Below are 22,241 nucleotides of genomic sequence, written 5' to 3'. Positions count from 1 at the left end.
GGATGAGACCAGGGCAGCTATGGGTTGGTCTATAGCCGGAAGTTGAATTGCCTGTAAAAAGGCCTTCTCCATATTATAAGCCCGCCTATCATTGCTGCCAGGAGGGGAAAAATTCGAAGGTCGGGCCCACTGACTGGTGGCCACCTCCAAGAACAGAGGAGGAGCAGGGATCTCCTCCTTGTTGGTGGCCGTGTTTGAGAACATCACCATGTCTGGATCCCTGGGCGGGGGCACTGTGGGGTCCCCTGTGCCCACCTTGGTGGTTCTCCTAGCCTTCTTCAGTAGGGGTTTAAACATGGCCTGAATGAATAAGTTAGAAGAGGTGGGCTGATCAGTGGCCGCATCCTCTTCCTCAGAGAAACCCCAGTCGTCTTGACGACCGGCCTCCCCCCTAGAAGAGACCTCGCTCATGAGGGAGGGGGAAGAATTCCTAGACCTGGCCCTGCTGAACGGAGTAATCCTATTATGCCGGGAAGGTCTGTCTCTTTGAGCTATTCCCCTGGAAATGGCTGCAGAAATTAATCTTTTTAGATTTTCAGGGAGGTGTTCTAGATCCTCCTCGTCATAATCAGAATCATAGTCATGAGGAATTGAATCCCTGTGGGATCTCCTACCACGGGAGGGGCCTGCAGAGGGGCCCTCTAAAGGATCATTTCTATCCAAGCCCCCTGTCCCAGGGGAAGTTGGGGGAGGGGGAGAAGCCCCCCGTTTTTCACTCCTAACGGATCTGGATGAAGAGGAAGAGGGAGAGGAAGGGCTGAACCCCCTGTTGACAGAAGGGGAATGACTATGAGCCTCAGGTCTGGGAGATCTAGATCTAGGTCTGGGATCCCTGACCTTCTTCTTTTCTGCCCTCTCAATCGCTTTCTCGATTGCCCTGGAACGCCTAAGCTCATCCCTTTGTAGGGCTCTGGAGGGGCGATCCTCCGCAGAAGGCCTAGAAACACGAGGCCTGGCTGGGGCAGTGGGGCCTGACTTATCTTCCTGGGCCTGGGGAGTTGCGGTTTGAACTGCCTCAGATCTCACTGCCATCGCCCCACTCACGTGCTCTGATGATTATAGAAGAAGAAGCAGTCGCAGCTAGAAGCCTCTTGCTGGGAGAAACTCTCAACTTGAGCTTTGAATAATGACGGAGGCTCGGTAGAGGGTGGAAGGGCTAGGCCCAACACGTGTTCAAAATGGCCGCCGCTGAGGCTTGCTGGTCTTCTTCTCGAGCGGCCGTTTAAAATGGCGCCCGAGCCTGCCGCTTGCCTCCCCCGCACCTTGTAGGGCTCGCCGTTTAAAAAGGCAAGTAATCTCGGCCCTTTAGCTACTTCCGCCGGTCTTCACGCCCGGCAAGAGCCGCTGGCGCTCCGGTCTCGTTCACGCGCCGCCGCCGAGGGCACCGCCGACTCGGTAGAGACGGCGCGGTCTCGTTTAATGGCTGCCGGTCTTCACGCGCGGCAAAGGGCCGCCGGCGCTGCGGCTTCAAGGCAAGGAAATCGTCTCGGGGGAGGATAAATGAGCTGCAAGCCCCCCGGCACGCCCGAGTCACCAGGAATCAGTCGGGGGGGAAAAGAGCCCGCAGGGAGTAAGGTGGGAAGAGCTTTGCTCCGCGCTGCTTTCCCTGCCTATTTAGGACTGCAATAGCTTGTCCTATTGGGCCAGCTCTATTTTACGAAGCAATTTGTTCGATTTAAAGTGTCCAATTGAACCAATTAATTTTTTTAAATTTAGTACTCACAATCACTGGGAACCAAATTTGAGTCTTTTGGACCTTGTTGACTGAGAGGAAACTGGGAGCCAACGGGAGAAGCCGAAGGCTAAGAAGTTTTCTCTCAGTCAAATGGACCAATCAGGCTGTAATAACCCTTCAGTGACCCCTCCCTCCACTCTACTGGAAAATTAGAATGACAAACAGATTTTCATCAAAAGTACATAGAGACTTGGTTTCTACCAATATCCCTTTTTTAACACACTTGTATCAAATTTAAATGAGACAACAAAACACCAAATTCCTTGTATTTTTCTGTTGGCTTTTCAGACCAAGGTCCATATAGTATACTTTATATACTTCAACATAATCATTTAATGAATACTCTATAATATTCTAAATTATTTCAAAATGCAGCAACTACAGAAATTTTACTGTTTGTAAAGCAATAATCTAAATTAAGATTTAAAATGTCTAGCTTCTCAGAATATGTAATTTATAAAAGCAAACACCTGCCTCAATTAATATATTTATTGCCCACTGGAGTGTGACATCTATAGTCATCCCACAGTGAGATCTGTGTACAACTTCCTCAAGTAAGCAGCAGTCAACCAACATCAGAAATAGCTTTCAGGAGGTGGTCTAGGAACCTAATGTACTTAAATTAATTTTAGCACAGGGAATTTCTAAAGTTCCTTTAGAAATTTTGCTTATTTATCCAAAGCAGTTTCACTATGCCCAGTAGGTCTTATTCCTTACTATAAATTTAGCAATGTAATTTCAGAGTTTACTTTGCAATTTAAAAGATTCCTTATTAAACAAGCAGTTGGATGAAGTGGAAAAACAAAATAACTCTGCTTTATAGTTGTGTTTCTGACAATTATTTATCACTTTTGGGGCTTAAAATGTTTCAAAGGAAAATAGAAAATAAATCCTTTGTTAAATGAACTAATAAAAAGTTAGGCGTAAATAGGTGTGTGTGTGTGTGTGTGTGTGTGTGTAATCCAGTAAATTAACTAGATTTATCCAAAGAAAACCTTCTGAAGTCTCCAGAGTTTCGAATAATGTATGTTTTGTTTAAATAAATATTGCATGTTACATATTTAAGACATTTCAATTATTTATATCTTATTTCAAAGATCATATTATTTGTATTAAATTTCACTGATTACTACAAACAGCCCTATACTAAATTTATGTTTATCCTAACTTTAACACATATATTTCAAACAGATTTTTAGACTGTGCATACAGTAATGTAGCTTCTACATTATAAGACAAGTTTTGTTTTTGAGAACAGCAAGTATATCATTCACTAGCCATGTTGATCACTTGTCTCGTAAACTCCTGGTAGGATTACTGCATTATTCATGAGGTTGGATCTTCAAATCATGCAGACTTTTAATGATATATCTTTATTAAGTCTATTACATCAACTCTTATGGAATTAGATGGCTAATATTTGTTACTAAGAAAATTCACGCATTAAAGTTTGAATTTCAGCATTAATGCTCTGAATAATTTGCTATCCAAATAAGTTACAAAGTACCTACCCCTATTTTATTTTTTCCAGTTATTATTTTACAAAAAGACTCTTAAGAAATAAAATATACAGTTATAAAACAGGTTAGTAGGACCATACTAGAAATCAATTGCAACTGATTTGTTTATAAATTCATCAATGATAAATTGATGAATGTTAATTAAGTGTATACAACTGGTTGCAGTTAAATTAATGATCTACAACCAGTTGTATACAATTAATTAACATTCTAACTTTCCCATATGACTCTCCCACCTCATGCTTTCAAATAATTTCAAACAACTCAGTGTTTGAGTCTACACATTATGCTAAGCTAGTGTTTGCTTTAACCTTGATTTGCTGAATCAGTCCCAATGGCTGAAAGAACCACACATCATGCTAACCCATGGTAAAAGACACTATGTCTTAGTATGAAATGTGATCTAAGCCTTTACCTCTTTACTTCTCCAATCTGGTAAACAATGTTCAACTGGACCATATAAAAGAATCAATACTTTAAAAAAATATATTCCAATATAAAAAACCTTCTATGTCAGATGATTCTTATTTAATACACTGGCTCTCAATTCAGAACATTGCATGTCATTAGAGCATAATAGCAATCTGTTACATCTGACACTCAGTATTAGAAATGTTTTACTTTTCAAAAAAGTAATTTTGATTCAATAATTTTGCCTCATCTTGTCCCAAAAAGTCATCTTGCCATAGAGGACCTGAATGCATACAAGAAGTATTGAGATCTAGCAACTGCATGAAGCAAGTTGCCTCTTTAGTGAGTTTTTATAGGAGAGAGAGAGGACACTGGTTTAAAGTACATTCAAGAAAAAAGGCCTATTCACTATGAGGATTTATGGAGAGGAAACACTTTTAGAGGGTTACAGTAGACCCAAGGCATAATACATGCTTATTCTATGAAAGTAGGTCTGTTTCAGGGGACTTGGGGAACAACTAAGGAGTGAGAGGTATCAATTCTGCATCCAGGTTTGTTTAATTATCTCTTTCTCATTATAGTACCACACACAATTATTCTACCTTTGTCCAGTCTCAATTCTTTTTTTCACATTACTACAGACAATTGACACAACTGCACACTAAAAGGAACAGTGTTCTTATCATCATATCCCTCAAAGAGAAATTGCTTAAGGAATTAAAAGGGCTTTTAGCAAATTAAATTAATGCCACAGAAAACAGTTAACAGTTTTAAACCAAGAGTACTGTTCAATCACGGTATTTAGTCAGTCAATGACTAGCATAAAAAATCCCAGAAGCAGTAAATAAATCAGATGAGGTCTAAAAAACCTGTGATTTTTTTTTTTAAAAATATTGAATAAGCTGAAATAGAATGGAATATAAAAAAGTTAAATAGTATGAAAATAATTTCTTCATAATGTCTCCACTCCATGATTTGAACATCTTACACCTATTTAAAGAAATTACTGCATATAAAAACTTAGCAGCTGGTAGGTTTACATGCTTTACAGTTTGTAATATAGTGCTTGACTTACAGCCATTCATTTAGCAACCCTTTAAAGTTACAATGACACTAAAAAGTGACTTATGACTGGTCTTCGTGTTTATGATCATTGCAGCATTTCCATGGTCATCTAAGCAAAATCTGGGTACTTGGCAACAGCATCTATTTATGGTGGTGGTGGTGGCATCCTGGAGTTATGTAATTTGTGATCTTCCTAGCAGGCTTTTGAGCAGTAAAGTCAATGGAGGTGGTTGTATTTGTATAAAGACTGTGCGATTCATTTAATAACTGTAGCAAAAAGAATCATAAAATTGGGTGTGACTCACAACTGTCTTGCTTAGCAACAGAAATTCTGTTCCCAATGGTGGTTGCTAGTTGAGTGTTACCTGTATTAAATTGGAAGTGAAATAGACTACAAGATGCACCCTTGTGGTCACAATTATATTTTTTTCATTGTCCCTTTTATACAGTATACATGAAGATACATCTTTACCTCCACCTAACAACCACCTTTTATCAGCATATTCACTGATCTCTCCAGAGCAATTCAAATTCCAACCCAACATCTGGTCCCTTGAGCCAGAATACCTTTGAAATTAGGGGCTTCTTGGGAAGCCCACCGAGTGTGCTTACAACAGGAAAACCGATGGATGGTGCTGTACACAGATATCTGCCTGCACCATCCTGACCACCTGCTCTATGACAGACCCTCAAAATCATACAGCTTCAGGGCGGGCGGGAGTGGGTGGGTGAGGACCACTTCACCAGATTTTTCCCACCAACAAAATTTCACCTGATGCTACATGGGTGGGTGGGCGCCAACCCAGCTTTACCTCCGGATCTCCCCTTCCAGCCAAACGGGGTATAATTATTAAAGACCACAATAACCATAGTGGGCGGCCCACCTGCCAGCAGCCCCTCTCCTCACGTCCGCGTATCTCAATCACCTGGTGACCCGCTTTCTCCCCCCACCCCCACATTTCCCCATCCCCACCGCAGCCCAGCAGGGCTTACCTTCATCCTCGAGCTCCAGTTTCTCCAGCATCCTTTCGGAAGCGGCCGGGGAGTGAGGCGGCCCTGCCTGCAGGAGGGCGGGGAGGGAGACACAAGAGAGAGACGGCGGAATCAGCGGCATCCAGGCTCGGGACTCACCGGACCCGCAGCGGCATTCCCAGCAGGAGCCCACGCGAGGCGGGGTGAGGCGAGGAGGAGGCGAGGGCTCGATGGACGGGCGCTCCAGGAAGGGGAATGGGCGAGGGGAGGAGCCCAGGCATCACGGAGGGAGGGAGGGAGCCAGGCGGGCTTCCCCGCCCCCCCCTCCACCGGCTCCATCCCCCGGCCTTTCCGCCAGGCCCGGGCAGGCTGGCTGCGTCTCCACCTCCCGCAACATCGGAGGTGCCCTCCGCGGAGTGGCGGTTGGAGCTTAACGGATCCCGAGAGAACGCTGGCGCGTTTGAAATTCCACCTCGAGACACCCCCCCTCCTCCTCTTTCTCGCCCTCCCCTCCTGAGTGGAACATTCCAGCCGGGCCCCGCTTTGTTTGCACCTTGGACGGGGGAAGGGCAGCTCCCACCTTCAAAGGAGGGGAGGGGACGCTTCCTGATGCCAGCCAGCTAAAAGCCCAGTTTTGCCTTCGCTTTACCTCTGCTTTCAGAGCAGGCGGAAGGTCCCCTCTAAAACACTCACCTTTGCTGGGATGGGAATAGAGGCCCCAGGCATTGCCCGTTCTCTTCTCCCCCATCCCGCTTCCCCTCCCCATCAGCTGACGTTGGTATTGTCTATGTCCATTCACCTGCCTGGAGGGAAGAGGCTGCAACGTTGCAAAACTGTCTTATGGAAAGGGTCACGATGGGAAGGGGCCTTAATTTTACTAGAATAAGTCCATTGTTTTCTGCAGGCCAGGATGTGCAAGCAGGTTTAACAGATTGGTCAGTTGTCCTAACAGTATAGCAGAGGATATGTGGGTCCTATGTATTATTTTGCTGCTGCTCTTTACACAAATACATCATTTCTATAGCACCTGTTGCTTTGTAAGTGCCTGAGCTCCCAGGTTTAGGGATAACCTCAATGGATGTATCTGCACAACGCCTGAAACCCAATGTCAACAGCCCAACTTACAATTTATGAACTAGGACAGCACAGTATACAGCCTTAGTTGGCAGCAACGAATTTTATTTTTCCTTATGACTGATGCCAACCTGCGGTCTGGATTTTTGAAACCCAGAACTGCCATTCCTGCAAATAAGAAAAGGACTGCATCATACTGCTTCAATCAGCTTCCTTTCTCATTTTCACTGAATAGGAATAATAACATTTTATCTTTCAACGGTTCTTAAAGCATCCACATATATCTGTTTTTAAGCACCCAAACTAATAAGTTCATAGACATTACTTATTTTAGTTTTTAATACTTAATCTACTTTTTTTCAGACTGAGGCTCCCAGAGTGAGTGAAACATCATTAAAAACAATCCCTGACTTTAGATTCACCTGGTACTCGACAACATTACATACTTTCCAGGTATTTGTACCCACTCATTAATTTTTATTTTTCATGTTACAAAGATACGTTGCCTTTTATCTACCCTGGTTTATGGTATCCACAGTTTCCTTTTCTTCCTGCCAAATCACTGCCAAATTCTAAGTATCTCTAACAGCACTAAAGGACTTCTAAAGGTAGATACCACAACAGTTTGATACTTAGTAATTAAGAATCCCTACAGTTCCCTTGGCAGAATTTTTCTAAAAGTAGTTTGTCCCTGTCTATTTCTTCCCAATGGCTGAGAGAAAGGAACTGGCTTAAAAACCAGATGACAGCTTCAAGTCTAAGGCAGGATTAGAACCCATTATCTCTAACCAGATATCTTAACCACTACACCCAATCTGTTCAAATCTAGTTTTATAAATACTGCATATTATTTACACATTATTCAATTCTGAATAGTCAATGAACTGACATGGGTAAAGAAAAGGTCTTAGCCTTAAGGAAAATCTGTACAAAAATGAACTTGTTATATAAAGAAAACAGAACATCTCATTTCAAATAAATAAATCTTATAATTTGCTTTAAAACTAAAAGCTGCATCCATTCTTTTTACAAACGTATTAATGCTATGTTTTCAGGCTTCAGTGTTTTTCAAATCGGGTTTTGTATAAAATGGAATTAAGTGCTGACCAACTTCTGAGGAAATTGCCCAATATGGTGTTGTTTCTGAGCTACTACACTTACTTGCCAAAATCTGAGATTCTGCCCAAATTTAATCCAAGCCATTCTTTCAATACAGTCCTAGCTATGTTTCAATACATTCCCCAAATATAGATAACCTGTGCCCTGTTGTGTCATTGTTAGAGAGATATTTCTTGACAAGATTACACAACTCCTTCAAAATGCCAGTATTCTAAAATACTGGGAAAAGGTACTTAAAATTTCTGGGTGATAATTAATATCTGCCTTGAAAGTAGCTCATGTTGAACTTTTGTGACATTTTGGATATCATAAAAAGTTATTGATCATTTTTGTTATAAAGTGTTCTATAAAAATTGCCAAATTTCATTTCCATAGGATTCATGGATCCCACATTTTGAATGCATTCAATAAATTAATCCATTTGAAGTTATGTGGTTCAAAAAAATTTGCCCTATGATGCAATAGTTCACCCACTGAATGGTTACAGATATGAGAGTTTTAGGAACACATAGATATTTCATACAAAGCATGTTTATCCAGAATTTTAGCATCTGTAAAAAAAAGAGATAATCTGTATGGTATCACTGGCACTATATTTACCACTTCATCTTCTGACTTAATAGGTAATATACACATAAAGGCTGGATTCAATTATTTCACTATGCTATGGTTTTCAACCTTGCCAAGACTTTAAGATGTGTGGACTTCAACGCCTGAAATTCCCAGCCAGCAGAGGGTTTAAAGTTGCCAATGTTGAGAAACATTGTACTAAGCTATGCCTTTGACTAAGCCAACACACTTTAGATTTGTACAAAATACCCCAGTGTGTGTATTTACCAAGCTAAAGCTAAGTAAACTACCCTGTGGCTTATCACAATTTTTGAAAATGTTTTACTTGTTTCAAAAAATAGTACTTAATACTTTTATATCCTAAAAGTACTGATGATTAATTCTAAAACACATTAAGATGTTAAAACGCTGCTCAGAATTATTAATATATCATGGATATCATTAAGAAATTAATTTTATTTTAACCTTATTTAAGGTTAAGGCCTACCGAATCATATAAAACTCATCCATTGCCGAATTCTCCATAAATATTTTCCTCTATTCAATTTTAACTTCTACTTTATATATGCCATTAAAACCGAACAATTCTTAAAGAATTAAAAAAAAAATTTCTTAAAGTTAAGATTTATACAGGTAGCCCTTATAATTATTTATTTAGTGAAATGAAGTTACAATGATGCTGAAAAAAGTGACTTACAGTCAGTCTTCATTCTTAAAACCTAAACATCCCTCTGATCACATGATCAAAATGTAGATGCTTGGCAACCGATATGAATTTACAAAGGTTGCAGTGACTTTGGTCATGTGATCACCATTTGCTACTTTCCAAGGGGGCTTCCAACAAGCAACGTCAATAGGAAAAGCCAGATTCACAATGACTGAATGGAAAAAGAAGGATGTAAAATCATGTGTGACTCATTTAATGACTGCACCATTTCGTGATGGAAGCTCCAGTCCCAATTGTAGCCATGTCAAAGATTACTCATGCATTGACAGTTTTTCATTATTAAAATGCCTCCCTATTATTCGATTAATATGCAGAACAGTTTTTCTGATTCTATTTTCCTGTCATTGTTTCTTTGCTCCTGCTTATTTTTATTATCAGTCTCTCCGTCATGTTTGAAAATGCAATCCTAAAACAATTCCATCAAAATAGGTTGATGCGATGGCACTGAGGGCATGTGAGTGAATCAACACCAAAAGAGACAGACTTTCAATTGCACAGGTTGTGGCCACTGCCTTGAGTTTGCAGAAAATCAGAGCTATAAACAAATCCCGATGAAAGCCTACTCAACCAATGGCAATCTTTATTTAAGCATCAGCACCACCAACCCACTCAGTAATATTTATTTTGGAGTAATCTGTCTCCTTCTGATACTTGATATTTTAGTTCAATTGTTCCTGCCAGCATTGAATTATCGGAGTTAAAATTATAATCTAAAACATCTGGAAAATATTAGGCTGCATAGCCCCTCTAGCACTTTGATTCATGAAAGTGGATTTTTTCCAGGTCATAACAAAATGTCTTTAAAGATACAAGAAATCAGTTGATTGCCTGGTCAATCTTTTTTCCCCAAGAACAAAGGGAAATCTATTTATATTCACTTTATGGTATTTTGTAGTTTCTTCATGCAGATAACTAATAATCACTGTATGTAACTCCCATAACATTATAAACCTGGCTTGTCAATAATGGCTTTGCAACAATAAAAACTAATCCTGGATTAAGTGGACTTCATTGATAATGTGACTGTCCAGTTATACCTGTGTAATTTGTTCATTTTTAACAATATTAATTCACTGTGATTACATTATTTAGCCAGATTCTTTTTAATTTTTCCTTACTGTTGGACTGTAAGGAGGTCTGTTTTTTGCAAGGCTTATAGCCCCTGAACCTCAGTGGCAACATTTGTATACTCAAAATCTGTTTCCTCTTTGCTCCTATGCTGGGTGGCAACTGACACAATGGCAGTTTACCAACCTCCTTGAATGCAGAACATAGTGCTTTCAAACGAGCCACCATGCAAAGAATACAAATCTTGAAGGATTCCTACCCATGAGATTTCAACTGCTTTAATTCAACCAGTCTCCAATTAAGAAACACAGGAAAATCTTAATTAAATGTACTCATTTTCACTTATCAGAACTTAAGCACAGGTGTTCAGATGCAGCCTTGCCATTCTGAAAGTTTGCATGGATAGAAGAAGGAACTTAAAAGAGCTCTTTGGCCAATTTGGCCATTTTTATTTATAGGCACCAATTTTCAAATGGTTGCAATTGTTTGTCCTTCTACCTTGCAATACAGGCTTTGCTTTTTCTAAGCTAGGCCAAGATCCACCAGGTAGAACCACCAGGAACAAAACTGGGCAGGTCTCAGTTTAGCACAGTCCAGAAATTTATTGCTAAGGTTTTTAATTTTTTCACATGAAAAAACTCCCTCCTGGCTTCCTCCCAGATTCTCAGTTCCATGTTCAGTTTCAAATGGTAAAGAAATAGTGGATGACTTGCAAGTCATCCAGATACTGATAGTGTTTCATATCTGGCCACCCCTGTTACAGAGGGGCTCCACAGTTCTCAGATACTATAACAAACTCCTGTTGGGCTACAGGAAAGATGTTTTTAAAGGACCATTCAGCAGCAGAGCTCACAGAACAAAAGCAGTCGGGGCAAAAAAAATTAAATTAGAGTGTAAAATAGCTACAATACAGGTAGTCCTTGATTGATGACCATAATTGAGCCAGAAATTATAGTTGTAAATCATGCTGGTTGTTAAGTGTGTCACCATGTGGCTGTGCCCAATGTTACAATGTTTTCTGCTACAGTCATTCAATAAATCACTATAGTCATTAGGCAAATGCTGCTGTCATTAACCAAACCCCTTGTCTACGCAAGCATTCTTTTGCCAGAAATTAAGCACTGATTTTCAGCAAAAGAGGTAAATTGTGATCACGTGGCTATAGCTGTAAATTGTAGGTTGGCTGCCATGTTCCAAAATCTGATCATATGTCTGGAGAAGGGTAGACAGCCATCATGAGCCCTGGGAGTGGGGGGGGGAGGGGAGAACAGAGCCCAATCTAGAAACTTTAGATCTGGGTGGTAAGTAGCTGTGGGGTCGTTCATCATAACTTTGAACAATCAGTCATAGGTTGAGGACTATCTTGTACCTCTTTTTTTAATTCTTACAAACATCTTCCTCATGGTGAGAACTCTTAGATGTCTATCCTGCATTTTAGAAAAACATTTAAATGTCAAGCCGTGGCTAAGTCCAATAAACCAAGGCTTAGCAAGGTATCCCAATCAAGGAACTGTCAACTTAAATAATCAAACAGCAAATAATAGCTTAATCATGGAATTACCAAGAAGAAAACAACATTCCCATCAACATTGACAAGGCAAGCCACTAATAAGGGCGGGTAGCTATGGCCTCTTTACAACCTGTGGGTTTCAATTCTCAGGCTCAGAATTCTGGGAGTTGAAGTCCATAGAGCATAAAGGAGCCATAGTTGCCTACCCCTGCACTTGTACATAGACAGAGAGCAATCCCACTCCCTGCTAGCACCAAATAAGTAATGAACAATCTGCAAGAAAACAACCAAGCTCAAAGAGCACCAAGCATTGTATTTCAACCAAGAAAAATGTAATGTAATCAAACATTTGCACGTGCTACACGACCTACCATCACTATCAGATGGATAAAAACAATACAATAAAAGCAAAAATTGTCTTTAAAAGTTTAGTCGTGTCTGGTGGCTGCAGTGGATCGCTACATTTAAGTCATTAGATCATATGCATCCTCATCCTGATGAACTTACGGAACAACATATGAATATTTTGAATATTCTGCATGTGTGCAATTTTGAAATAAGTCCTCCATTCACATCTATTTACAATTTTAATGCTATTCAAATACATCTTATTTCCTCTTCGCTCTAAAGACCCCATCTATCGTGATTTTTTTTTAAGCACTAGAGAGCTGACTGGTATCTAAACATGATTTTCATGCTGCTCTCATTAGCTGAATTAGTTCCAATTACATGAATTATTAACTACAATCTATATGTTGCATACTTCAAGGGATTCTGGGTGGCTTATAATGTGGATTTTTTGTTATTAACATGTTATCAAAGAATGTTATTCAAGTAATTCATTTTTTTCCTTTTCATCTCTGCCTTGTTGGCTTTCAGCTTAATATATTTATGTGAACTTGCCCCGATGGTTTATAAATCATTTTATGGCTCACTAGTAGATGAGGACTACTTGTGGTTTGTTCAATAAACCATAGCAAAGATAGTTCAGAACAGTGTTTTTCAACCTGGGAAAATTAAAATGTGTGGACTTCAACTCCCAGAATCTCCCAGTTAGTATGCTGATTGGAGAATTACGGGAGTTGAAGACCATACATTACAACCATTCATTTAGAGACTGGTCTAAGTTACAATGCCACTGAGAAAAGTAACTTATAACTGTTTCAGACAACCATTATAGCATCCCTGTAGCCACATGATCAAAATTCAGGCCCTTGGCAAATGACCTAGGAGCCGTGGTGCACAGTAGTTACAGTGCAGCAGGCTAACTAGCCACTGCCAGAAGTTCAGTCCTGATCAGCTCCAGGTTGACTCAGCCTTCCAACCTTCTGAGGTCAGTAAAATGAGGGCTCAGATTGTTGGGGTCGATGTGCTGATTGTAAACCGCTTAGGGCTGTAAAGCACTGTGAAGTGGTATATAAGTCTAAGTGCTATTGCTGCTTAATGTATGACAGTTAAACTGTCCTTCGGTCACCTTTTGCAACTTCTAAGAAACAAAGTCAATTGAGAAGTCAACTTCACTTAACAATTGTGTTAATAATTTAACAACTACAGTGATTCACTTAACAACAATGGCAAGAATAGTCATTGAATGGCAAAATGCACTTAATTGTCTTGTTTAAAAAATATACATTTTGAACTTAATTATGGTTGTAAGTCGAGGACAACCTGTACCAAGGTTGAAAAACACTGGTTTAGAACAAAAAGCAATCCATAATGTGAAGATGTAAGACAAAAAAATAGTCTCTGATTATTGCAATACTGATAAGAATGAATATTAAATATTCATCAAAAATACACAAACAAAAATATTCTGTAGTATGGTAGCATTTTCAAAATCTGATACTGCATTTGCAATTCTATTATGTCACAATATTCTTCTTAGACCTATTAATATATTGTGACATTCTATGAACTTCATTAGTCATGAAAAATTCTATTTTATAAAAGGAAAGCACAACATTTATTATACATTTAGAACAAAAATAGTTCAAATCTGTATTTCACCAGCACTTCCTTTTAGAGCAGAAACTGGTTTTTTTTCGGAGGGGGGGACGACAAAGTTAATAGAAACTCTTACTTTCAGTCAGAATACTAATGAAAAAAAGCCACAGCTCAGTGTCAGCCAAATATTGCTTAAGGTAATATGAATCAGATTTTTTAAAAAATAGAATGTGGTTGCAATATAGGAATGTGAACTGTAATTAAATCAATATCAAAGCTTTGGATTTTATCTCAAAAGTAATTAAACTCTTGATCTAGAAGTAGCTCAAGACCCTTATTCTAAAAATCTTTTAGATATAGAGATACCAAGACAGATTACAAAAGAGATGCCTTTTTGCAACCAGTTTTTCCTGATATAATTCTTTCTGGTTGCGGGTTTGGAGGGTTTCCCCCATACATAATGTTCAGGAAATTGCTTTATAAAATGTGGAGGATTCTGCTCAAATTTGTTAGTCACCAAGATAAAAGCATGCTAAAAACGAATAACTGAATAACAAAAGAATTGCTTCACCAGTAAAAAGTAAAGGTTCCCCTCGCACATACTGTATGTGGCAGTCATTCCCGACGCTTAAGTAGTAGTGCTAATCTTCCTTTCAAAGCCAAAGAACCATCGGTGTCCAAAGACATCTCCGTGGTCATGTGGCCGGCATGACTAAATGCTGAAGGTGCATGGAACGCTGTTACCTTCCCACCAAAGATGGTCCCTATTTTTCTACTTTCATTTTTACATGCTTTCGAACTGCTAGGTTGGCAGAAGCTGGGAGGAGTAACGGGAGCTCACTCCGTTACGCAGCGCTAGGGATTTGAACAGCTGAACTGCCAATCTTTCTGATTGACAAGATCAGTGTCTTAGCCCCTGAGCCATAGCGTCCCTTACACAAGTGAGGTAGATGGCATTAAATAAATAAACATAACATTACATACAATATATAACCACATTACAAGTTTGCCTTTAAATTTTAGAAATATAGTCTAGTAAACCTATATCCAAAGGCAAACTGAATGAAATTGTCCCATTCCTACTACCTGTAAGGAATATTGGCCATTGCTATTGGATGACAAAGACAATCCTTTATTAGCTCCCCAACAAAAGTTTTGAACTTCAGTTTTTAGAATTCTTAAAATGCTAGTATACCTTGACTTAGGGGAACTCACTCTTATTTCCAAGAATGCCTCTGAGTTGCCTCTATATTATTTTCTTAAGAACGAACAACTGAAACAATGGAGGTAAGATTGGCTTGATTTAGAAATGATCCCATCTACCCAGGGGAAAAAACAAGACACAGAAGTAATGGCGAGCAACCTCATGAGTTTCAAATAGACATACTGAGATTTGGCCACAATCTCCTGGCAACCATTTTGTGAGAGTGCCCATGTCATGCTCTCGAAATTTCAGAAACACCTAGTTGTGCAAGAATGGCCATGAAAAGAGCCATCGGGGTGAATGAGATCCTCGACTTACAACAATTATGACCATAATTGAGCCCAGTTGTGCCAGTCATTAAGCATATCACATGACCATGCCCAATTCTGCAACCTTCTTTGTGGCGATCATTAAACAAACACAGTGGTTGCTAAGCAAACATGACAGTTGCTAAACAATCCATGAATTTGTTTTTAGATTTTTTTTTGCCAGAAAGAGAAAAACCAGTTTCTGGCTAAAAGTGTTGTAAATTGCATTAATATGACTGCAAGATGCTGTAAACAGCTGTATACATGGGCTGGTTGCTAAGCGCCTCAAATACAATCATATGACGGGGCAGCCATCAGAACTTTGAAACAGAGTTGTAGGTATTCCTTGGGTGGTCAGTCATAACTTTAAACAGTCATTAAATGACCAATAGTAAATCAACGACTATTCGTTCATCTATTGAGCACCAGAGGTTCAACATAATCTCAAAACAGAGACAGGAACACTCAATTTATATTGCTGTCATATAATTGCAAAAGCAATGGTCTAATCTATTGGTATTGATTTATTCAATGTTTTGGTTTTCCAAGGACTGGAAAAATTGCTGTCCCCAAAACACAATTTTCATTTCAACACTTGCACATTCTCAAGTCAGGAGATAAAAAAACAAATGTTTTGACTAAATCCAGTGGTTATATATTAATCAGGCTAAATAGAGGCCCAAGAACCTTGTCACAGTTAGGCAGCCTGCATAGCGTACAATTATTCAAGCGTTTTGAGAGAAGTCGGGGCTGCAGTTTACTAATAGTTGTCCTTCTTATTCAGGAAAAAAAAATCTTAATAAAAATTGAACATAGCCCAAAACAGAAAAGACAGCCATTTCCAACATTCTGCTTAAAATGTGTCCTTGCTATGCTGATATTTGTGTAGGATAGACAAAAATGACATCATGAGTCATCGTGACAAGAATGCACAAATGATATAGTTTGCTTCACTGTTGCAACTACATCCATGGGGCATCATGACTTTGAATGGGCAACTATGCTTTCTCTTACAGATAATCCTTGATTTACAACAATTAATTTAGCAATCACTTAAAGTTATAATGGCACTGAAAAAAAAAGACTTATGATGCGTCCTGTAACTTACAACCGCTGCAGGATCCCCATGGTTACATGATTAAAGTTCAGGCGCTTGGCAACCAGTATGTATTTATGATGGTTCCAGCATGCTACAGAATGGTCACATCAGAGGTGGGTTTCAAAATCCAGCACTATTGGTTCACTCATGCTCGTGCATGCGCAGAAGCATCCAGGCAGATGGACTGAGGCTCCCACTGCCGCCACTACTGGTTCAGCCAATCTGGGCCAAACCAGGAGGAACCCACTTCTGGGTCACATGATTGCCATTTTCAACCTTCCCACCCAGCTTCTGACAAGCAAAGCCAATCAGTAAGCGGGATTCACTTAACAACTGTGGCAAAAAAAGATAATAAAACTCATTTAGCAATTGCTTTGCTTAGCAATGGAAATTCTGGTTCCAATTATAGTCATATTTTGAGGACCACCTGCACGTCTATTTAAAAAAAAATAGAAAAAAAATCATTTTTTATAAGCTTGGCAGGTTAAAGGCTGAAGGAATTCCCATTTAAATGCAAATCACCCACACCAATCTTAATTCCCAAACAGTCATAAAAGTACTTTTCCCACCATTTGTGAAGGTATCATATGCCACAATTATGGTTTTGCAAAGGTTAAGTTTCCACTCCAGTTCTTATCTCATGATTTAAATTGTGATAGTTCAAATTCCAACAATAAAAAACTTCAAATCTACTATGAAGCCATTTCTTCCTTCTAGCCAAACTGAAAACTTACTGGTTCTTGAATTCAAGTTTTTTCTCCTCTTTTAAACTCTCAGTTTTTCAGGGTCTCTGATGTTTCCGTCCTCTAGTAATACTATCCATTAACACTTTGTTTTATTTCTGAATAGATTAGGCTTAAGCCTGACCAACAAATCACTATTTATGTGTATCTACATGTACAAATCCTGAAATTTAGAAGTTGCTTTCATAATGGAATAGTATAGCAATCGGAAATAGGGTGGATGATTATTTATTTCCCCCAAGCAGTTCTGTGGATCTGAATTCTGTCTCTAGGTCTAAATTAGCAAATATATCTACAGCAGTGGAAATTATAATTCTAACATTTGGAAATCATCAAAAATTCAAGTAAAGCAGGAATCTTAGCTAAATTGTTGAATATTAACTGCAATGATACCTACTGGGGAGGGGGGGGGGAGGAGAAAGCACTATCATTAGTTCTGGGAACTCCTGATCATCCCCAACTATTAACCAGATGGAACCTTCTTTAGCTCTTGTGTGTTCATGCAAAGCCAGCATCATGGTAAACTCTGACATCTGCCCTGATTGAATCAAATTGCTAACACATTAGCAGGGAGAAATTGTTGTCAGAAAATCTTAAATTTATTCAGGTCTATTTCTGAAAAAAATGCTTTTAATGCTTTTATTTTTGCAGTTTATCAGCAAGAAGAGATAGAGATTGGTTTCCAAGTTGTGCTAATCCATAGTTTAACCATAGTTTCTTGAAAAAAGTGGCTGAATTCACATTATGTAGGTCATAAGCCATGGTTTCAAACCATAATGGCTCAATTAGTTTTATGTATTTAATTAAGTACAAGTAGTCCTTGACTTACTACCATAATTGAGCAAAAAAAAAATTCCATTGCTAAGCAAGGCAATTTATTAAATGAGTTTTGTCCCATTTTGCAACCTTTCTTGCAATAGTTAAGCAATTCACTGCAGTTGTTAAGTGAATGATGTAGTTGTTAAGCAGATTGTGCTTCCTCCATTGGCCTTGCTTGTCAGAAGACAACTGGAACATTAAAAATGGTGATCATATGACACCAGGAGAGTGCAATGGACATAAATTACTCACAACTTGCCAAGTGCCTGAATTTTGATCTTTTGACCACCGGGATGCAATGATTGTAAATGTAAAGAACTTTCATTGCTGTTGTAACTAAATAAATGGTTGCAAGTCAAGAACTACCTGTATTTATTTAGATCTGTCTTTATTTTTTTTATAAATTAGTCAAAGCGTGAAGATAGCTAATATTTTTTCCTCCTCCTATTTTCTCCACAGCAACAATAATGGGTTGGACTGGAAGAGAACAACTGGCCCAAAGTTGCCCATCCAGTTTTCATGTTCAAGGTGGGACTAGAACACTAGAACAAGGTGTGTTTCCTGGTTTCTAGACTGGTGCCTTAACCACTAGACCAGTGATGGCGGACATTTTAGGCGTCGAGTGCCCAAACTGGAAGGCGCATGTGCGCCAGAGTGCTGGAAACCTGAGAACCCATTGGCGGTGCACATGGGTGCCTCGGAAACTTGACAACCAGTTGGCCAGCGCACATGTGCGCCTTGGAACCGTGATGACCAGCTGGCTGAGCTGGGGGGATAGCTCACGTGCCCACAGACAAGGCTCTGCGTGCCACTTCTGGCATGCATACCTTTGGTTTGTCATCACGGCACTAGACCCAATTGGACCAAACTAGGCCAATCATATAATCCATAAGGAAAAACTCAACAAACCACCTTATAATTTATCATGTTCTTAGAGACTGGATGTTGAAAGATATGGTTTTTCCCTCCTCCTGGAACCTTCTACAGGTGAAACTCGAAAAATTAGAATATCGTGCAAAAGTTCATTTATTTCAGTAATGCAACTTAAAAGGTGAAACTAATATATGAGATAGACTCATTACATGCAAAGCAAGATAGTTCAAGCCGTGATTTGTCATAATTGTGATGATTATGGCTTACAGCTCAAGAAAACCCCAAATCCACCATCTCAAAAAATTAGAATATTACATGCAATCAATAAAACAAGGATTGTACATAGAACAATATCGGACCTCTGAAAAGTATAAGCGTGCATATATACTCAGTACTTGGTTTGGACCCCTTTTGCAGCAATTACTGCCTCAATGCGGTGTGGCATGGAAGCTATCAGCCTGTGGCACTGCTGAGGTGTTATGGAAGACCAGGATGCTTCAATAGCGGCCTTCAGCTCTTCTGCATTGTTCGGTTTCATTTCTCTCATCTTTCTCTTGGCAATGCCCCATAGATTCTCTATGGGGTTCAGGTCAGGCGAGTTTGCTGGCCAATCAAGCACAGTAATCCCACGGTCATTGAACCAGGTTTTGGTGCTTTTGGCAGTGTGGGCAGGTGCCAAGTCCTGCTGGAAAATGAAGTCAGCATCCCATAAAGCTCATCTGCAGAAGGGATCATGAAGTGCTCCAAAATCTCCTGGTAGACGGCTGCGTTGACCCTGGACTTAATGAAGCACAGTGGACCAACAGCAGCAGATGACATGGCTCCCCAAATCAACACAGACTGTGGAAACTTCAAACTGGACTTCAAGCATCTTGCAGTGTGTGCCTCTCCATTCTTCCTCCGTACTCTGGGTCCTTAGTTTCCAAATGAGATGCAAAAGTTGCTCTCATCAGAAAAGAGGACTTTGGACCACTGAGCAACAGACCAGGTCTGTTTTTCTTTAGCCCAGGTAAGACGCTTCTGATGTTGTTTGTTGTTCAGGAGCAGCTTGACAAGAGAAATACAACATTTGAAGCCCATGTCCAGGATCCGTCTGTGTGTGGTAGCTCTTGATGCACTGACTCCAGCCTCAGTCCACTCCTTGTGAAAGTCCCCAACACTTTTGAATGGCCTTTTCCTGACAATTCTCTCCAGGCTGCGGTCATCCCTGCTGCTTGTGCACCTTTTTCTTCCACACATTTCCCTTCCACATAACTTTCTATTAATGTGCTTTGATACAGCACTTTGGGAACATCCAACTTCTTTTGCAATTACCGTTTGAGGCTTTCCCTCCTTATGGAGGGTGTCAATGATGGTTTTCTGCACAAATGTCTGAGAGACTGAGAGACCATTTAAAGGCTCAGGAACACTTTGCAGGTGTTATGGCTTAATTAGCTGATTAGAGTGGGACACTTTGAGCCTAGAATATGGCACCTTTTCACAATATTCTAATTTTCTGAGATTGTGAATTTGGGGTTTTCATGAGTTGTAAGCCATAATCATCACAATTATGACAAATCACAGCTTGAACTATCTTGCTTTGCATGTAATGAATCTATCTCATATATTAGTTTCACCTTTTAAGTTGCATTACTGAAATAAATGAACTTTTGTACGATATTCTAATTTTTCGAGTTTCACCTGTATGCAGTCTCCAATAATTTAGTCTTTCAAACTGTTTCTGAGGAAGGGAGTTTTTTGTAATATATCTGAGGAGGTTTCTATTCTGGTTCTCTTCTGCATTAGGTATCTTTTCATCCAAATAGATTTTTGTTTTCCAGACAAATCACATGCATTAAGAATGCAGGCAATTAAGATCTATGCTTTACTTTGTACCTTACAACGAACTAGCGGAAAGCAGAATTCAGTCAGTCATTAAGTCTGACACAGCATCTCCCATTGAGAAATAAATCAACCACCCCAACTGGTTTTTGGCCCCAGGGAACCCTGCAGACTCTAGCTGGATCCAACTGATGTGAGAGATCTGCCTAAGGAAGCAGATATAAAGTGAATGGCATCTTAAGAGTGTAAAGCAATGAAGTTAATGACTAGGATTTTCCCACTACAAAAATAAAATACTTGTACAACACATAGAATGAACGAGAAGCAGCGTGGAAAGGGGAGGGGGAGAGAAAGGAAGGAGAATAGTAGCTTATTCACCAGATCTATTTACAAGACACTGAAGGATTACTTGTTCTAACATAATCTCTGAGCAGATAATTCCATATTCAGCATAATTGTACAAAATCCCTGTTGAAGAACACTGATCACACTTCTGAAAAGGGTGCAGAGAATGTTAAGAATTTGAAATGTTTCGTGTTTAAAATACCTTATTTCAAGGTCAAAATGATTATTTTGGGTTGGCGAGGATCTATTTTGACTGTTCCCAAAGAGTACATTTCCAGAATATTGGAACAGCCTGTTTTCAAGATGATTGATTCTAACTCAACATTGAATGTAGTCAGTTTACGACCTGTGGACTTCAACTCCCAGAATTCCTGAGCCAAGTGGCTCAGGAATTCTGGGAGTTGAAGTCCACAGGTCATAAAGTTGCTGTAATTGCCCATCTCTGCTCTATATGAATTAAGAAAACATTAATAGAGAGTGATTTGGATGAAGAGTACACAATAAGTATTTCTGACATTATAAAGCACCTTTTCCTCCTCCTGGTAGACATCACAGTAAGATTTATAATGATATGATCCTTTCCCTGCTTTCTGTGCCTTTTATGGATTCTATTTTGGATATTTTACAACCCATATTTCCAAATGTCGCTTAGGGAACCCCCAGTAAGTTAGAATAAAATAATAAAAACAACTAAAGTAACTTTTAGGAGTTTTAAAAGAGCAACATATTTTAAGGGTTTCAGAAACAGCTGTAAAGCAATAGTCTTGGTATGTAATTAAAAATTCTTTAAAGTCAAGGAATAATTGTATTAATTTATAGGATAAGGTAAACAACTTTAAGTCAGTTTGATCTTATAACTTTTTGCCATGGTTGTTCAGTGAATCACTGTAGTTTTTAAGTAAATCCCATGTCTTTAAGCGAATCTGGCTTCTCCCATTGACTTTGCTTTTCAAAAGTTGGCTGGGAAGGTTGCAAAGGGTGATTGCATGACCCTGGGATGCTGCAATGGACATAAATACATGCCAAGTGCTTGAATTTGGATCACATAATCTTTGGTGTGCTGTGATGATCATAAGTGTGAAGCCTGGTCATAAATCACTTTTTTCAATGCCGTTTTAACTGAACAGCTACTGAATGAATGGTTATAAGGCAACTATCTACTACTGATGAAGAAGTTTGCAAGGCATTTTTACTGTTTGCAAGTAGAGCTGCTCATACAATTTCTCTAGTTTCAAATTTAAAGTATGACAGTGATCAATTGGAATTAATAACTATTTTGAGTTCAAAATAATACTCAAGCAGAAAATACATTTT

At 39.3% G+C, this 22,241-nt stretch overlaps 1 protein-coding gene across 7 annotated transcripts in view; it reads right to left on the bottom strand.

The window, feature by feature from the left end:
• Positions 1–22,241, bottom strand: part of PRKAG2 (protein kinase AMP-activated non-catalytic subunit gamma 2) — a 262,399-nt gene that overhangs the window by 56,843 nt on the left and 183,315 nt on the right. For all 7 annotated transcript variants that reach the window (XR_014176763.1, XR_014176764.1, XM_081970170.1 and 4 more), the window contains one exon: positions 5,725–5,791. Coding sequence is in view for 5 of the 7 variants with exons in the window: in XM_081970170.1 (XP_081826296.1) it covers positions 5,725–5,791 (67 nt within the window). In the remaining 2 variants the exon portion in view is untranslated. The remainder of the gene's footprint in view (positions 1–5,724; positions 5,792–22,241) is intronic.

Source organism: Natrix helvetica (assembly GCF_964273705.1).
Source record: "Natrix helvetica genome assembly, chromosome: Z".
In the NCBI taxonomy this organism is placed as follows: Eukaryota; Metazoa; Chordata; class Lepidosauria; order Squamata; family Natricidae; genus Natrix; species Natrix helvetica.
This window is presented reverse-complemented; position numbering and strand designations above follow the sequence as displayed.